Below are 19,161 nucleotides of genomic sequence, written 5' to 3'. Positions count from 1 at the left end.
GTGAGGGCAGTTGAGGGCCTCTCTGGCTGAACCCATGGTGAAGGGCCCAGGGGCTCAGACTCAAGGAAGCAAAAGGTGCTTTTTGAGACCTGCGCCAACATGTGGAAAAGCACAGAGCTCACCCTCCCTGCCCAGCCCAACAGATGCCCCTTGGGGGCCCACCTTGTATTGCAGCCGGTGTCGCCGCCCCCTCACGTGCATGTCCCTGGCGTTGGGGTCATTGAAGCTGCACTCACACAGTTTGCAGTGGAAGCGGATCACTCTGCCTTCCTCATTGCACACCTGAGACAAAGGGCTCGGCTGAATGCCCCCACCACAGGCAGGCCTGGGTCAGGCAGGGCGCCTCCTTCCCCTGAGGGCCGGCTTCCTATCTACCCTGCAGCTTTATGCTTTCAGAAGAGCAGCTCTCCTCCAGCCCTCCTCCTACCCGAGCTACCACCTACGCAGCAGGAAGCCTGCCTGGTGTGGTTATTTTGCAGGAGACAAAACAGAAAAGGTGCTGAGTTGGCTGAACCAAAGCTCAAACTGGAGCACAGAAGAAATGCCAAGACAGGCCTGGCCCTGCAGGCACCAGGGAAGGCTGACTATGGGCACAGCAGGAGGGGGCTCAGGACTTGAGTTCCATGAGGCTCTAGGGGCTCATGCACCTCTGCCCGAAGGTCACATGCCTATGGGGTTTTCATGCACAGGTCCTTCCTTGCGCCTGCCTTCTCGCTGGAAGCCTGAGGGTCTTTTTTCTAAGATCTGAAGCCCAGAGTGCAGGCCTTCTAGGGAGATCATGCTACATCTAGCTCACTGAGGTCTGCCCGGCGCATGTGTGCAAGTCTTGGCAGGGAGCTGAGATGAGGCCTCGAGGCCTTGCCCCCAAGGTCCTTCTCCACCAGAGCTGGGGCTGAGCAGGGTGAGCCCACGGCCAGACGCACAATGGTCATCCAGCAGTTACCTCCTCCACGTAGCCTGGGCCCACCGGCTGCGTGTCACAGAAGCTTCCAGAAGCTTCCAGAGAGTTTCCGCTGGTGGAGAGTTCTCTGGGCCGCTCAGATTTGGGGTGTGCTGGTTTCCCCTCGGGGAGACGGCTGTCTGCTGTCCGTTGCTCAAGAGACCCTGGCAGGGAGAACTGTGTGATTTATAACCTGCTCCAGCCAGAAACCACACCTGGCTTCCCACCTGCCAGCATGAAGGGTAGAATGTGATGCAGCCAGGTCTCCCATTGCCCCTCTCCCACCTGCTCATGACATCAGACAGTGGGATCCGCAGGGAAGGAGACCCTTTCCCACCAGCTCGGGTCATGACTCAAGAGAGTGAGGCCCTCCTGGTGTTTGGTGCCAAGGCAGATGCATCCACGGGGAGGCCCAGGTCGTAGGCCGCTTGCTGAGGACCCCTCCCTCCCCAAATAGTCGACACTTCCCTATTAGGAAAGTTCATTGAGCCTCGGAAGGGAGATGTTTCTTTGTCACAAAAACTGCTTTATGATTCGATCTTCAATATCATATCACTGTTCAAAACACAGTACTGCTGAGGCTCAAAATAAAATAAGCCCTTCTCCTGCTCCTCTCTCCCACACAAAGCATGGTGGTGGAGAGCAGACTGTCCCACAAACAGGGGTTTGAATTTGACCTCCAGTGTTCACCAGGTGGCCCAGGGCCAGGTATTTTACCTCACCTCACCTCGGTTCTTCCATCTGTAAAGTGAGACTAACCCAAATCCAAAGAGTGGTGGGCCATAAATCAGGCACTGCACATGAAGCAGTCAGTGGAGTGAGTGCCTGATATGTAACTATTTGCCTACTCAATACACTACCCACAGCAGCCGTGGCCGCCCTAAGGTCACAGAGGATGCAGGCCACCCACACTTGAGGGAAGAGAGGGGCCTGGGGCAGGCTGCAAGGATCCTGCCTTAAGTTCCTGGTGCCCACATAACTTAAAGCACCGGGGTGTGAAGGGGGCTGCTTCTGGCACTTTTAAGGTGGCAGCCCAGGGGACTCTCCAGACGTAGGGCAGGGCTTCCAAAGCATGACCAGCCACTGGCTCGGTCCCAAACTCCAGTGGAAGAAATGAAAGCTGCCATTGCATTGGTTCTGCCCACACTTCCTGTTTGTGGACCACAGGTGGCAGAAGGCACCCCACCTGGTGGGAATCTGGGAGAGAAGAGGGTTCCACTCACCCTCCCCACCCCCATTCACAGGTCCTGCCTCTCTAGAAGGGATGGCTGCACACACACAGTTAATTGGACAATCCTGTCCCTGCAACTACAGCTTGTTAGGTCAGGGCAGGGGCTGGGAAGCACAGAGACACGTACCCACGCGCGAGGCCTTGGAAGCAGCTGGTCTCTTGGCTGGCGCCGGTCTGCCTGGGGCACACACACTGGGGCCAGCAGGGGCCGAAGGCTTGGCCAAGGCCAAGGGGGGGCTCTCTGTGGGGAGGGAGGTTGAGGCTGTCTTGCTGGTGCCAGTGGCCTGGGACGAGCTGGAGTTCTCTGGGGCCGGTTCTATGGTGGGAATGGGCTTTCCCAGTTTGGTGTGCAGCTTGAAGACCTGGAACAGACCCAGCTCCTTGTCAGGGCCGCCCTCGGGCCTGACCAATGTTCCTCAAAGGCAGGGAGAGCACCATGCTGGGCATGGGGGAGCTGGAAGCCTGTGGAAGTGAGGGCGGTGGTCCTGTCCCAATGACCAGGGACCCTGCCCCTTCCCCAGCTCCCATTTAAATGCCTCACTTTCTGGAGGATACTCCCTTGGGAAGCTCATTCTTGAGCCTATAGGCCCCCATTAGTCGTGTACACGTAGGACCTATAATACTTCAACACCTTGGCTGCCTTAACAAGGACCACTTCCTCCAAACTCCACCATCTGGGGCTGAAAAGCAGGACTGTTTACTGCATTCCAAGCATCAGCCTGGTGCAGGCCCCAGGCAGAGACAGCATGTGGGGATGAATGTGTGGACAGGGCCCCCTAAGATGTACACAGGTACACATCCACGGACACATCCACATTCTGTACACAAGCACGTATATACCCACAGACCCATGTCCATTCTGCGCACATGTGTACATGTCCGTGGGCCCATGTCCACCATTCTCTACACATGCGTGTAAACACCCATAGACACATTCACATTCTGTCCACATTCATGTACATGTCTACAAACACATCCACATTCTGTCCACAGTGCACACACACCCATGCAACCATGTCCACATCCCGTAGGAATTCATTTACACGTCTAGGGACATGGATCCACTTAAGATATGGTCACACCCACACCCAAGGCACTTAGTTGTAAAAGTTCCAGTTGGAAAAGACTGTTTCACTGCCCCCAGACTCTGCACTGACAACATTCTTGGGCTCCAAATCTCTGACACTCATGGCCCAAACCTGCTCCCCAACCCCGGGGCTGGTAGCAGGGCCTCCTGACCCCAGAACAAGTCTGGGCCTGGGAGACCCCCTGGCCAGGGCCCCAGCTCTCCACCTGCACCCTTGCTCCAGCCAGGCCAGTGCATGCTCTGTTCCACCCTTCGCTGCTCCTTCCTTTGTGGGTTTGTGGGTTCACTCAGACATTGCAGAGCCTGTCCCAGATGGGCCAGGGAACAAGGCCCTTGAAGAGCATGGGGAGAAGACAGGTCCCAGGCAGGTGCTCGGCGAGGCCAGCCTGCAGTGGGGGCTGGAGGAGGCTGGCAGGGGGAGGTTTGAGCAAAGGCTCAGGGGCAGGAGGGAACAGGGCAAGCAGGAGGGGCAGCTGGAGAAGGTTCTTCAGTGGGGGCAGAGTGCAGCGGCCACAAGACAGGGGCCTTCCTAACCCTCTGGCTCTGAACTCCCCCCAACCCCTGGCCTCCATGCACACCCTCAAGGTGAGCCTCACCTTGCAGGTTCACTATGCCCTTTGCGGGGCAAGGGGGGGGGGTTTGCTGCTTTCCAAAAAGCACCTCTGGACAATAGAAAGAGTGCAAGGGGAGAGGGACCCCTGCCTTCTCTCAGGTGGAGGAACCCATTCATTTCCCCTTAAGAAGACATACTAGGAAAGCACTGTTATTAAAATAGTAATATATATGAAAAACATTGATATTAAATAAGTTAAAGTCAATTAAAACTTTGATATTAAAATATTAAAACTTACCACTTATTTATTTATTTATTGTCTTTTGAGGGCTTCACCCTCAGCATATGGAAGTCCCAGGCTAGGGGTCGAATCAGAGCTGCAGCTGCCATCTACACCACAGCCACAGCAACAGTGGATCTGAGCTGCATCTGCAACCTATACTGCAGTTCATGGCAATGCTGGATCTTTAACTCACCGAACAAGGGCAGGGATCAAACCCACGTCCTTATGGATGCTAGTCGGGTTCATTACGCTGAGCAGTGATGGGACCTCCAAAACTTACTATTTAATTTTTTAATAAATAAAGGCCCCACATGGAATACACCATTTGATGTCATCAACACACAAACTCTGGTGCATATAAACATACAGACACACTGAAGGCCAGGAACAGTTTCCTCCAAGGTCTGGGTATGACCTGCCCTGCTCTAGGCTTCTGCCCAGCAGCAGGTATGACTTTGACAACTGGGAGAAAGGGTTTGGCTTCTGAGGAAGGAGGATAGGACGGCCTGAAGGGAAAGCTACCGCTCATCAGTGGCTTCCCTCTGATGTCATCAGACACCTCCCTGGGTCCTGAGTGGGCCTGGGCCCGTGGGGGCTCCTACCTTCTGGTGCTTGGCCCCCCGGATGTGGGCGGTGTAGGCCTCTGCCCCAGTGCAGGACACAGCACACAGGTCACAGTGCAGCTGTGCCTGCACCCCTCTTGGGCTGCCGTTGGGCTGGATGCCCATCTTCTGAGCTGCTTCTTTCTTTTTGTGCTTCTGCCCTTCCAGGTGCTCACGGTAGGTCTGCTGGCAGAGAAGGAGGGTGGCCTGAGGGGTTGGTGTGTCCACAGGGCACCATGCCATCCACACCCTTATGTGCACGGGCCTCTGAGAGGTTTGTGTACTGCCTTTTAAAGCCCAGTCAGTAGGGAGTTCCCTGGTGGTGCAGTGCATTAAGGATCAGGTGTTGTCATGTTGTCACTGCAGTGGCTCAGGTTGCCCGGGTTTGATTCCTGACCCGGGAATGTCCACAGGCCACAGACATGGTAAAAAACAAAAAACAAAAAAGACAAAAAAACCCACAACCCAGTCAACAGATTCAGAAGACTCAGAGCCTCAGACTGAAAGACATAAGGTTTCTTTCTCTCTCTTTTTTTCCCCTAAAATTCAATGAGTTAAGTCTTAAGTAAGTATCCTCAAAGGAGAACACATTTAGTTTTGGGGGCTGCTTGAAAGAATATTCTAGCTTTTCAGAATCTGACCTCAAAAAGCAAGAGAGTGTGTATGCTACCTGAATGAGGCAGGACACACTTCCCTGTCAGAGGACTGCTAAGAAACTGTGGGTACCAAACAGGAGAGGTAGGCTAACAGTCACAGACCCATGCTTCCTGTACCACTGTGCCCGAGGAAGCTGACTGACTGCATATGGCAAATGGCAAATGGTTGAGCTCTCATGTGGCATCCCAGATGTCTCTTGGAATCCTTAAGATGAGGCAAAGTGGGCCTGCTAAGCCAATGTCCTCTAACCACATCAAGAGTCAACATTCTGAGAAAAAGAAATGCCTCTGGAAAATATGCAAGGAACCAGTGATGTCAGCTGGTTCTGGGGGCAGGTAGGAGGCAGGGACAGGAGTGGGAGGAGTATTCTCAGAATGTAGGAATCTGTGTTTTTACCTAAGCCATAGAGTACACACACACACTCATTCGCACTCATGTACACTACATAAAAGCCTGTGGGGGAGTTCCCAGATGGCACAGCGAGTTGAGAATATGCCATTGTCACTGCTATGGCTTGGGTTTGATCCCTGGCCCAGGAACTGCTGCATGCTGTGGGTGAGGCCAAAAATAAAAAAAGCCTATGGGACAGAGACAAGCCTGGAAGGATATATATCAAGATGCCAATGGTACACTACCTTAGAACATGTCTTGCAGACCCTGAGCTCATAGAAAGAGCAAACTTTCTGGAGTTCCCGTTGTGACTCAGCAGGTTAAGAACTCAACTAGAATCCATGAGGATGTGGGTTCGATCCCTAGCCTTGCTCAGTGGATTAAGGATCTGGTGTGGCCACAAACTGTGGCATAGGTCACAGATGCAGCTCAGATCCCAAGCTGCTGTGGCTGTGGCATAGGCCAGTAACTGTAGATCTGATTCAACCCCTAGTCTGGGAACGTCCATATGCTGCAGGTGCAGCCCTAAAAAGACAAAAAATAAAAAGGCACCCCAATGCTAGACTTGCCACCATAAACACAGATCAGATGTGGATCAAGAAAAAACCCAGAGGAGTTTTAGAAAGAGGCTCCTGAAGCCCAGGTCTGCCTGCCTTCAGCTGGCCCAGAAACCACAATGTCAACTGCTCCCTTGGACTCATGATGGCACCCAAAGAAGAGGTAGAAATGCTGCCCCAGCTGCAGGGAGGTCACACCAGCCAAGTCTTTCTGATGCAGATGGAGGCCATGCAGGGCCACTTTCATGTTAATGTGTCTGAAGTAGCATTGGGGGGGCTCAGGAGGGGCAAGCAGAAAAGGGCAGCAGGGGACTCTATGGTGCTGGAAGCGCTGGGCATCTTGGGCTTGGCAGCTGATATGTGCCCAGGTGATGAACTTACAGAGAGCAAAACACACACACGTGCCCATGCACATGCAGGTACAAGTGAGACTGGTAAAACTGGGGACATCTGGGAATGACCATTGTGGCTCAGGGGTTAAGAACCCAACATAGGGTCTGTGAGGATGCAAGTTCAATCCCTGGCCTCACTCAGTGGGTTAAGGATCCAGTGTTGCTGCAATCTGCAGCGTAGACTGAAGATGTAGCTCAGATCCGGTATTGCTGTGGCTATGGTATAGACAGCAGCAGCAGCTCTGATTCAACCCTTAGCCTGGGAATTTCCTTCCATATGCCACAGGTGCAACCATTAAAAAATAAAACAAACAAACAAGCAAGCAAACTGGGGACATTTGACTAAGTGGACAGGTTCAAGGCCAACACTGCAGATGTGATACCAACTTGGCAAAATGTCAGCAATGGGGGTGTTGGGCGAGTGCTTGTGAGCCTCTAAGCAGTATTTCTTACAACCACATCACTATCTCAGTAAAACCCACCAGCATCTCAATAAAGATTCCAATGAAAAAGTGCTGTTAACATCAGCAGAAAGCTAGGAATAACAGGAGCTGACGTTTCTGTGTGCCAGATGCTATGCCAAGTAGGGATGTGCTCAGGCAAACCCGGTCCTATGGGGAGACGAGGCTGAGAGAGGCCACAACATGTGCTGGGGTGATGCTCTTGTGCATATGCTCTGTCCCATCTCACATCTGTGGGGAGTATCACACACTCACTCAAAGTGATGCTGTGAAGAATCTATATTCACAGGAGCAGACATTGTGTTTAGCCAGTGAGAGGAATCAAAAATCCCCATGATATAAAATTAAAACCACACAGAGAAGGAGTTCCCTGATGGCCTAGCCAGTTAAGAATCTGGCATTGTCATTGCTATGGCCTGAATTGCTGCTATGGTGCAGGTTCAATCCCTGAACCAGGAACTTCCGCATTCCACAGGTGTAACCAAAAAAAAAAAAATCACACAGAGAAATAAAGAGGGAAACAGAGAAAAGCAAGCTCTCATTAAGAGCAAAGCGTCGTGCAGGGGAAGAAAGCACACTGTGGGGCTCTGCTAAGCAGCCAGAGAAGGGCCAGTAGGGGGTCTGGGCACCCTGAGTACTGGCAGCCCAGCCCTCATCTCACGTCCCTGGGCCAGGGAAATTGGAGCTGGATGAGGTTCTGGACTGCTCACACATCTACCTCTATACCTGTGATTTGGAGTCTGTATATGCCTCCACAGTGCCAGGTTTCTTTTTTTCTTGGCTGCTGTGCCACCACGGAACTCACTTTCTTTTAGAATATTAAAAAGACAAAATCTGCACATGGTATTTTATAAGGACAGAGCCCTAGCATCTGATGGTCTTTGCTGGGAATGAGCTGGGTCACCTGCAAGTGTGCTGAGGAAGTCCTTTGCTTAGCTAGCAGCATATGCACATACACATACATGCTGCTTTTACCCACCTGTGGCCCTGCCTACGCCACCCTACAGCAAAGACGCTCTGTGACTAGCCCGTCTGCTGGCCCTTGCTTTGAGGAAGGGGCACTGAGTGCCTCCCAGCTGCAGAAGGCCTCGGGGTGCAAGACCACGCTCCCACATCCAATAGCCAGCATTGCGCCCCCACTCTGTCTTCCACAAGAATACCAGGCAGTGTTAAGGTAAGCGTGATATGAAGTATCATAACTTGATTGCAAGTTTCATAAGAGGCCTCGTTGGGGCAGGCAATGACCCTGATTTCTGGTCAGCCCCAGAGGACAAGGGAGGGCTCTCCTAGTCGTCAGGGCAGGAAGGTCCCAGGCCTGCCCAGTGTGGGGCAGGGGTGACTGACCTGGGGACCTGCACAACTGATCTTGCAGATGTCACAGTAGTGAAGCAGGAGCTGCTTGGGGCCAGCTCTGGGTTTCAGCAGCTTGGTGGGAACTGGTAGCTTCTTGGCAAAGTTGTCAGCAGAACCGGCACTGGGACTACTTCCTGAGCCACCCCATGGGGATGAGTCCATGGGCTTTGGGAGTGGGGGAGGCTGCTGGGGCGGTGGTGGTGGTGGAGGTGGCAGTGGTGGCTGGGGGAGCCCCAGGGCAGGCAGGGGCTGCATCTGTGGGGGGAGCAGTGGAGGATAGTAAGGACTGGCCACTGAGTATGCAGATGCATCATAGCTCGGGTAGCTTGATCCTAAGGAACATGGAGAAAAAAAAGGTGGGGGAGATGGATTGGTTTATTTCAGCAGCAAATAGAGGAAAATCCTGCACCCTTGTGCACGCAGAGGAAAGAACCGTCTTACCTGTGTACAGGGCAGGGGCTGGGCTGTAGGAAGTCAGGGTGGGGATGGAGGAGGCCGTGGGCTGGGCACTGCTTGCTGCCGAGGGGCAGGTATAGCTGGAAGATGCAGCGCTGGCTGGCTGCCCCACCTCAGCAGTGGGTGCCTGTGGCAGAAGCTGCCCTTGGCTGTACCCACTGCAGGGTCCCTGGGTCCCTAGAGTACAAGCACAGCCTTTGCAGAGCCACCCCTTTCATACCAAGGCTAGGGAACCAAGAGTGAGAGCCACATTCCCGGTGACCAACATTACTGCTTGGCTGCCAGGAGCCAGTGCGGCCCGGGTGCACCTGGCCGTGAGGTCCAGGTGTCTGAGCCAAACTGCAGGCTGGAGTCCCGGGCTCTTCCATCTCTAAAACCCAAGTTCTCAGCAGAACCTCTTCCCATCCTGGGAGAACTTCCTCCAAAAAGACCTTCCAGCCCCACTTAAGCCAGCCCTGAGACCCACACTATTCCCACACCTCCTGTGAACACTGGTGTCTGAAATGTGACTTAACTGTGGTTCCTCCCATGTAAGCAAGGCCCCCTTGCTCCCACCCTGACCTTCAGAGACCCACCTACCTGACGGACAGAGCGAGGCCGTGGCTGGGAGAGGAGGTGGGCCAGCAGCAGGCGGCCGATACTGTTTGTTCTCGTAGCCACTGGCAGCTGTTGACAGTCCGTAACTGTAACTACCCTGAGAGAGGGTTTCCAAGGGGAGCACAGAGCAGGGAGAGGAGCTCAGGGTGGGGTGAGGCATCCTTCACCTGCCCTCCTTGAGGCCCACATCCTTGTAGTGCTGGAGTGCCTGCTCTATGCCAGGCTGGATTTTGGTCCAGAGGGGGTTTGAGCTGTTATGTGGGCCAAGGACTATCTAGAGGTGAGGATGGAAGCATAGAACCAGGGAGGAGGCCCGGGGGCAGGGCAGGAGCTCAGGATGGCAAGTCTGTAGAAGTCCCAGAGGCCATGTGGAAGGAACGTGGAATGAAGGAGGAAGGGGATGAAGCCAAATGGTTGTGAGCCTGGTTGACTGGGCAGCCTGTGTGCCATTTACTGACCCAATCATGAACAAGGTGTGGGTGACAGAGGCTCAAGGGGGTTGGGTCACATCTAGCGTGGGATACCTTGGTGATTCCAAGTAGAAACGCAATGGCCCAATCTGTGGGCCTGGAGCTTAGGGTCAGGAAGGTGGCACTGTCAGCACCAGAAGGGCCTGGCAAGGACAGGCCTGGCCCCATCACCTCTACGGGCAGGGATGGAAGCATGAAGAGGGTGAGGGCCTGTCCTGGATTGTCTGCTTCTGCTCAAGGCTGTCCATGTTTTCAAGGAAGGACTGGTGCTGGGCAGAGAAAGGCCGAGCTGGTACCTGGTAGGAGGGGGCCGTGGAGGGTGCTGGCGTGGGCTCCTGGGGCTGGCTGCTGTAACCGAGGTCCTGGCCAGAGTGGGGATGATACCCACCATACCCCACTGGAGTGATGGGCCTCGGTGGCTGGGCAGTCTCGGGAAATGCTGGGGGCAGGACAGGGCCCAGTCCAGGAGTAGGCTGCGCAGCGAAACTGGTTCCAGCAGCTGGGAGTGGGAAAGCCGTCGGAGGCTGAGCACTAGAACCACAGATAAACACAACCCCACACATTAGATCTGGCAATTTGAGAACCTGCATTGAGCATACCAATGCCACCCGACATGAGACGCCAGCTGTCTGGATGCCTCCAACCACACAGCACTTCCTGAATCACTAACACTGACTGAGAAATTTCCAAAGCACAAGCACCACTGAAAGCATTTTCCATGTTAACAAAATGTCTCCTAGCAAACCTGTAAGGTCAGGGCCATCCTTGTCCCTGTTTTCACAGCTGAGCAAAATCATGGAAGGTCAGTTAACATTAAACTAAAAACTCTTTGCCTACAAGAACCAGCTCTTACTGGCAGTTTGCTCTGCAGGAAGTCCAGGGCCAAAGCCTACTGTCTTTCACACCTCATTCCCACCTTTCTGCCCTTAGAGAAAGTGCCACAGGCCTGCTGTGCATGTCCATTTGTTGGTCTGTCCCCACTGTCTGGATGAGGAAACTCTCAGAAGACAGGTGACAAATCAAGTGCTTGATTCAGACCCATATCTTTCTGATCCCAGCGCCCCTTGCTCTGCTAAACATTAGTCACCCAGTAGAGAGTCCTCCAATTTAAAAGCCCTTTTGTCAGGAAAGGGTATCAGCAAAGATTTCAGCCCAAAGCCAGTAAGGATCATATAAGAAAGTTCCCATAGTCCTCTTACATTGTTGGTGGGAATGTAAACTGGTGTAGCCACTGTGGAGAAGAGTTCTTAAAAAGCTAAAAATACAGAGTTCCGGGGAGTTCCCGTCGTGGCGCAGTGGTTAACGAATCCGACTAGGAACCATGAGGTTGCGGGTTCGGTCCCTGCCCTTGCTCAGTGGGTTAACGATCTGGCGTTGCCGTGAGCTGTGGTGTAGGTTGCAGACGCGGCTCGGATCCCGCGTTGCTGTGTCTCTGGCATAGGCCGGTGGCTACAGCTCCGATTCAACCCCTAGCCTGGGAACCTCCATATGCCGCGGGAGCGGCCCAAGAAATAGCAACAACAACAAAAAGACAAAAAAAAAAAAAAAAAAAATACAGAGTTCCTGTTGTGGCTCAGCGGTAATGAACCCAACTAGTATCCAGGAGGATGTGGGTTCAATCCCTGCCCTCACTCAGTGGGTTAAGGATCTGGCATTGCCACAAGCTGTGGTATAAGTCACAGATGTGGCTTGAGACGAGTGTTGTTATGGCTGTGGCTTAGGCCCGCAGCTGCAGCTCTGATTCATCTCCTAGCCCAGGAACTTCCATATGCCACAGGTATGGCCATAAAAAGAAAAAAAATAAATAACAAATAAACAAATGGGACCTAATCAAACTTACAAGCTTTTATACAGAAAAGGAAACCATTAACAAAATTAAAAGACAGGAGTTCCCATCGTGGCGCAGTGGTTAACGAATCCGACTAGGAACCATGAGGTTGCGGGTTCGGTCCCTGCCCTTGCTCAGTGGGCTAACGATCTGGCGTTGCCATGAGCTGTGGTGTAGGTTGCAGACACGGCTCGGATCCTGCATTGCTGTGGCTCTGGCGTAGGCCAGGGGGGCTACAGCTCCAATTCAACCCCTAGCCTGGGAACCTCCATATGCCACGGGAGCAGCCCAAAGAAATAGCAAAAAGACACACACACACACACACACACACACACACACACAAAAGACAACCTACAGAAGGGGAGAAAATATTTGCAAATGATGGAACTGACAAGGGTTTAATATCCAAAATATACAAATAGCTCATACAACTCAACAACAAAACAAACGACCCAAATAAAAAATGGGCAGAAGACTTATATAGGCATATCTCCAAAGAAGAAATACAAGTGATCAACAGGCATGTGAAAAAATGCTCAATATCACTAAGTATTAGAGAAATGCAAATTAAAACTACAATGAGGTAACATTTCAACTGGTCAAAATGGCCATCATTAAAAAACCTACAAACATCAAATGCTGGAGAAGATGTGGATTCCTACACTGTTGGTAGGAATGTAAATTGGTACAGCCGCTATGGAAAACAGTATGGAAGTTCCTCAGAAAACTACAGATAGAGATACCATATGATCCAGCAATCCCACTCCTGGGCATATATCCAGACAAAACTGTAATTCAAAAAGTTACATGCACCCCTATGTTCATAGCAGCACTATCTATAATAGCCAAGACGTGGAAACAACCTAAATGTCCATTGACAGATGAATGGATTAAGAAGATGTGGTATATAGAGTCCTCTTATGGCACACTGGTTAAGGATCCAGCATTGCCACTGCAGTGGCGTGGACTGCTGCTATGGCACAGGTTTGATTCTTGACTGGGGAATTTCCACATACCATGGGTGAGGCCAAAAAAACCCCAAGAAGATATGGTATAGGAGTTTCCTCATGGCTCAGCGGGTTAAGGACCCAGTGTTGTCACTGCTGTGATTCTGATTACAGCTGTGGTGTAGGTTTGATCCCTGCCCAGGAACTTCTGCATGTCTCGGAGGCAAACAAACAAACAAAAAAAATGTGGTATATATACACAATAGAATACTGCTCAACCATAAAAAAGAACAAAATAATGCCATTCACAGCAACATGAATGCAACTAGATATTGCCATACTACGTGAAGTCAGAAAGAGAAAGACAACTACCATATGATAACATGTGGGAATCTAAAATATGACACAAATAAACCCATCTACAAAACATAAACAGACTCACAGACATAGAGAACAAACTTGTGGTTGAGGAGTTTGGGGGAGAGATCGGGGGGGTGGAGGTTGGGGTTAGCAGACGTATGCTATTATACATGGAGGGGATAAACAACAATGTTCTATTGTATAGCACAGAGAATGATATTCAATGTCCTATAATAAGCCATAATGGAAAAGAATATTAAATAGGGAATTATATATATGTATAAATGAATCACTCTGCTTTACTGCAGAAATTAACACATTATAAATCAACTATATTTCAATTTTTAAAATCTGTAGCAAAATTAAAACACTGCTAGAGGCCAAAGGTTCTCTACCTATAACAGTGCATGACGTCCTGGTCTCTTCCAGGAAAAACAGAGGTGCCCTGTTAGGAAGGATCATTCAGATGCCTCAAGCCAGCCAGCCATTTGTAAGATAAATGTTTCCCTTCTTACAGTCTTAGAGACCTTCTTAGTCAAAAACAGATTCATGGGAGTTCCCACTGTGGTGGAGTGGTATAGCGGCTTGGGTTCCTGCAGAGGTGCAGGTTCCATCTTTGACCTGGTGCAGTGAGTTAAAGGATCTGGCACTGCCACAGCTGCGGCTCAATCCCTGGCCTGGGATATGATTGAATCCCTGGCCTGGGAACAACAACAACAAAACCAATTCAGAAGGTGGCCAATTAGCTCTCTGAACCCCTTCAGTAACTAGACTCCTTTTTTATTATATTTCCAACATAGAATGACATATGAATGCACACCACTGAGATTTAATGACATTAATATTGTGCTTCAGAGCCTCTTCTTACCTAAACAGAGAGAAATGAAGTTCCCTCATCCCACTCCCCTGCCTTCTTCCAGTAGGTTGGCCATCTTTTTCCAATCATGATTTTTACACTTTTCCTGTGTATGTATGAGTCTGCACACAACAGAGTGTTTTTGTTTTTCAGTGTTTCCTATGTGCAAAGCTGGATTACTATACATCTAACCCTTCGATTTACTATTTTTAACCCAAATGTTACTCCCCAAACTGCCCTTCAACCTGGGCTAGAGGGTCCTCTGCCCTGCCTCCATATTTTAGTTATTTATTTTCTTTTTCAGCCACACCCAGGGCATGTGGAAGTTCCTGGGCCAAGGACTACATCCAAGCCACAGATGTGACCTATGCCACAGCTGCAGCAATTCCTGATCCTAAACCTACTGCATTAAGCTGGGGATCAAATCTATGCACCACAGAGACAACACTGGATTCTTAACCTGCTCTGCCACAGTGGGAACTCCTCTGGACCCACATTTTAGAGCTTCGATCTCCCATGTGGCAGCACTGGCCACATGTGGCTCCTAGGCACTTAAAGCATGGCTGTGCCACTGTTAAATTTTATTTAACTTTAATTTACATTTCGATAACCACATGTGGCTAGTGGCTACCCTGGTCGATAGAACAAGATATAGAACATTTCCATCACTGCAGGAAATGCTGCATTAGAATACTCCCCCCCCACACACACACACAACCTATCAAGAAGCACATGGGTGTTTCCATCCCCATCTGCTTTGTGACTAACACTGCTTAGGCTCTGAGGAGACACTTCTACCCAACTCTTACTCTATTACATGAAAGCAAAATGTGGTATAAATACACAATGGAATATTATTCAACCCTAAAAAGAACGGAAATTCTGACACATGCTACAACAGGGATGAACTCTGAGGACAAGATGCTTAGTGAAATAAGCCAGACACAGGAGGATAAATAGTTTGATTCCACTCACATGAGGTCCCTAGAGGAGTCAGATCCACAGACAGGAAGTAGATGGTTGGGAGGCAGGGGCTAGGGGAGAGGATAGGGAGTCAATGTTTCATGTGGACAGAGTTTCAGTCTGGGAAGAGAAGCAAGTTCTGGAGACAGACGGTGGGGATGGTTGCACAACAATGTAAATGTACTTAATGCCACTGAACCGTATACTTTGAAATGGTTTAGGAATTTCTGCTGTGGCACAACAGGATGGGCGGGGTGTTGAGAGCGCTGGGATGCGGGTTTGGTCCCTGGCCCAGCACAGTGGGTTAAGGATCCAGGGTTGCTGAAGGTGTGGCTTAGGTGGCAGCTGCAGCTCAGATCTGATCCTTGGCCCAGGAACTCCATATGATGCAGGGAAGCCAAAAAAGAAAGAAAAAAAAAGGTTTAAATGGTAAATTTTGTTATGTATTGCTTCATTACAATAAAAAGAAATTTTGTACCCACAAGCAGTCACTCTCCATCTCTACTCATCTATTCTGCCTTTTAATATTAATAGAAATTGTGAATATTTTAGGAAAGTAACATTTTAGAGACACATGAAAAATGATGTTGATTTTTCAATGTTTCACATTTGATTGGCTTTTTTTTTTTAATAGGGCTGCACCCACGCATGTGAAAGTTCCCAGGCTAGCAGTCAAATTGGAGTTACAGCTGCCAACCTACACCACAGCCACAGCAACACCAGATCTGAGCCACATCTGCAACCTACACCAAGGCTGTGGCAATGCAGGGTCCTTAACCCACTGGCAAAGCCAAGGGTTGAACCCACATCCTCATGGATACTAGTTGGGTTTGTTACCACTGAGCCACAACGGGAACTCCTTGTTTCTCGTTTTTTGATGAAAATATATTTAACTTTGGTACACTTTAATACACTTTAACTGCATCTTATGACTGAAACCTTTATCTCAGCCTTTCTCAATTGGAGTTCCAGAAGAGAATGAAAATGTCATGCCCTCAGGCACCCAAGCAGGTAAGGAAATCATGAATCCCCATGATACCTGGAAAGAAGCTAGTGGTGGCCCATCCCTGGGAGGTCTCTCCAATCATCTTCTGTGTCCCGTGGTCTTTTTTTTTTTTTTTTTTTTTTTTTGCTTTTTTTTAGGATCGCACCTGCTGCCTATGAAGGTTCCCAGGCTAGAGGGTCTAATCAGAGCTACAGCTGCTGGCCTATGCCACAGCCACAGCAACATAGGATCAGAGCTGCGTCTGAAACCCCACACCACAGCCCATGGCAACGTCAGATCCTCAACCCACTGAGTGAGGCCAGGGATCAAACCCGCAACCTCAGGGCTCCTAGTTTCCACAGCGCCACAACGGGAACTCCCTGTGTTCTGTGGTTCTGAGGCAGAACCCTGATTGGGAAAGTGGCTGTATTGGTTTGCAGGGGCTTGTATCACAAAATCCCACAGACTGGGGTGCCTTCAATAACATTTATCCTCTCACAGTCTGGAGGCTGGACATCGAAGATCAAGGCATCATCAGGGTTGTTCTCTCTGAGGTCACCCTCCTTGGTTTGCAGACGGCTGTCTTCACCCCACATCCTCACACAGTCTCCATCTGCACGTGTCTAATTTCCTCTTCTTACAACCACACCAGTCACATTGGAATAGGGCCACCAGTCACATTGGAATAGGGCCACCGTATTGGAATAGGGTGAATACTTAATTTCACCTTAATTATCTCTTTAAAGCCCTTATCTCCTACAGTCACATACTTGGCACTGATATCCTAACCCCAATACCTAAACCCAAATATGAATTTTAGGGAGTCACAAGTCAGCCCATGACAGCTGTTTCAAGTCATTACTGTAACAAAATTCAAATGACATGAAAATTTTGAATACATAAACATCATTCATGCTGAAATGAAGGCACCTAAAATAAATTTTATAGAATATATAATTATTATGAATTAGTGTTATTTTATTTAAGACATCCAAACAACAGCAGCCCACCAACAGAATGCTCAGACATGGACAATAGTAACAAAGTTCAGATTCCTTTGATGTTTTGACAACTACAAACCTAGCATCACTCTTTTTTCTTCTTGGTCATTAGAAAGATATTACCTGTCAGGGTAGGTGGGACAGAACACACTGTATTTAACTTTTTTCAGCTTGGTCCATAATGTTGAAATACTTAGACACGGTGTGCAGGTTTCTACTTGTACTTTGCCCTGGGCCTTTCAAACTGTAAAGGCTATTCATTTGTTTGACTATATCACAATTCATTTACCTATATTACTATTGGTAGGTGTTTATATTATGTATCAGTTATCTACTGCAGAGTTAAAAATTACCCCTGCTGAATGTCAGTTGGTACAGCCATTATGGAAAACAGTTTGAAGTTTCCTCAAAAAATTAAAAATAGGAGTTTCCGTTGTGGCTCAGCAGGTTAAGAACCTGACTAGTATCCATGACGATTCAGGTTCGACCCCCGGCCTCAATCATTGGGTTAAGGATCTGGCGTTGCCACAGGCTGCAGCATAGGTCATAGATGTGATTCAGATCCCAAACTGCTGTGGCTGTGGTGTAGGCCAGCAGCAGCAGCTACAATTTAACCCCTAGCCTGCCATATGCCACAGGTGCAGCCCTAAAAAGAAAAAAAATTAAAACTAGAACTACCATATGATCCAGCAATTCTGCTTCTGGGTATTTTTCTGATGAAAGCAAAGATACTAACTCAAAAAGATAAATGCACTCCTTGTTCACCGCAGCATTATTTACAATAACCAATATACAGAAACAACCACTAACAGATGAATGGGTAAATATATGATACACATACACAAGAATATTAGCCATAAAAGATAATGCAATCCAGGAGTTCCCATAATGGCTCAGTGGAAATGAATCTGACTGGCATCCATGAAGACGCAGGTTTGATCCCTAACCTTGTTCAGTGGGTTAAGTATCTGGCTTTGCCGTGAGCTGTGGTGTAGGTCGCAGACGTGGCTGGCATCTGGTGTTGCTGTGGCTATGGTGCAGGCCAGCAGCTACAGCTCTGATTCTACCCCTAGCCTAGGAACCTCCACATGCCGCAGGTACAGTCCTCAAAATATACAAAGAAAAAAAAAAGACAATGAAATCTTGCCATTTGCGACAACATGGATAGAACTACAGGGTATTATGCTGAGTGAAATAAGAAAGACAGAGAAAGGCAAATAAGATATGATCTCACTTATATCTAGAATCAAAAAAACAAAAGAACTTGGGAGTTCCCATCATGGCGCAGTGGAAATGAATCCTACTGTGAACCATGAGGTTACAGGTTTAATCTCTGGCCTCGCTCACTGGGTTAAGGATCCAGCATTGCCGTGAGGTGTGGTGTAGGTTGCAGACGTGGCTCGGATCCTGCATTGCTGTGGCTCTGGCGTAGGCCAGCAGCTGTAGCTCCAGTTTGACCCCTAGCCTGGGAACCTGCATATGCTGTGGGTGCAGCACTAAAAAAGCAAAAAACAAAAAAACAAAACAGAAAGATTCATCAATAGAGATAAAAAAACTGATGCTTGCCAGAAGGGGGGGCAGGTGGGAGTATGAGTGAAATCGGTGAGGGAGATTAAGAAGTACAAACTTCCAGGCTTTAAATAAGCCAGTCATGGAGATGTAATATATAGCACTGGCAATATAGTCAATAATACTGCAATAAATTGTATGGTAGATGATAACTAGATTCATCATGGTGATCACTTTGTACAAAAATATCAAATCAATGTTATACACCTGAAACTAATACTGTAAGCCAATTATACTTCAGTGAGAAATTTTTTTTTCCCAATGATGTGGCTTCAAACAATAAATATTTACCATCTTCACAGTTTCTGTGGGCCAGAATTTGGGAGTGGCATTGGGTGGACTCTAACTCAGAATCCTTATGAGGTTGCCAATAGGAAGTCAGCTGAGGAACCATCATCTGAAGGCTCATCTGAGGTAGATGGATCTGCTTCCAGGATGGCTCCTTTATGTGGTTGGCAAGTTCATGCTTTCCCAATGCTGCTTGAGTTTTCTTACAATATGCAGATGAGCTTCCCCCAGAATGAGAGATGAGAGAGAAGAGAGAGGAAGGGGAGTGAGGAGGGAAGGACCAGGTAGAAGCTGTCCTTGTTATGACCAGCCTCAGACATCATATGGCACAACTT

General features: G+C 49.3%; 1 protein-coding gene across 23 annotated transcripts in view; it reads right to left on the bottom strand.

The window, feature by feature from the left end:
* Positions 1-19,161, bottom strand: part of ZFR2 (zinc finger RNA binding protein 2) — a 54,030-nt gene that overhangs the window by 19,278 nt on the left and 15,591 nt on the right. For 9 of the 23 annotated variants that reach the window (XR_014837792.1, XR_014837789.1, XR_014837791.1 and 6 more), the window contains exons 2-9: positions 10,326-10,560; positions 9,542-9,656; positions 8,948-9,139; positions 8,498-8,838; positions 4,697-4,879; positions 2,299-2,533; positions 944-1,104; positions 163-282 (exon numbers count right to left, since the gene is read on the bottom strand). Coding sequence is in view for 16 of the 23 variants with exons in the window: in XM_085013247.1 (XP_084869373.1) it covers positions 163-282; positions 944-1,104; positions 2,299-2,533; positions 4,697-4,879; positions 8,498-8,838; positions 8,948-9,139; positions 9,542-9,656; positions 10,326-10,560 (1,582 nt within the window). In the remaining 7 variants the exon portion in view is untranslated. Of the gene's footprint in view, positions 1-162; positions 283-943; positions 1,105-2,298; positions 2,534-4,696; positions 4,883-8,497; positions 8,839-8,947; positions 9,140-9,541; positions 9,657-10,325; positions 10,561-19,161 lie in introns of all 23 variants that reach the window. The other 14 variants (XR_014837793.1, XR_014837788.1, XR_014837790.1 and 11 more) reach the window with 4 other exon arrangements.

This window comes from Sus scrofa, chromosome 2 (assembly GCF_054392235.1).
Source record: "Sus scrofa isolate SSC_HxYL_T2T_F1_AM1 chromosome 2, Sscrofa_HxYL_maternal_Yorkshire_Landrace_v2.0, whole genome shotgun sequence".
NCBI lineage: Eukaryota > Metazoa > Chordata > Mammalia > Artiodactyla > Suidae > Sus > Sus scrofa.
Note: the sequence above shows the minus strand (reverse complement) of the source record. Positions and strands in the feature narration are given on the sequence as shown.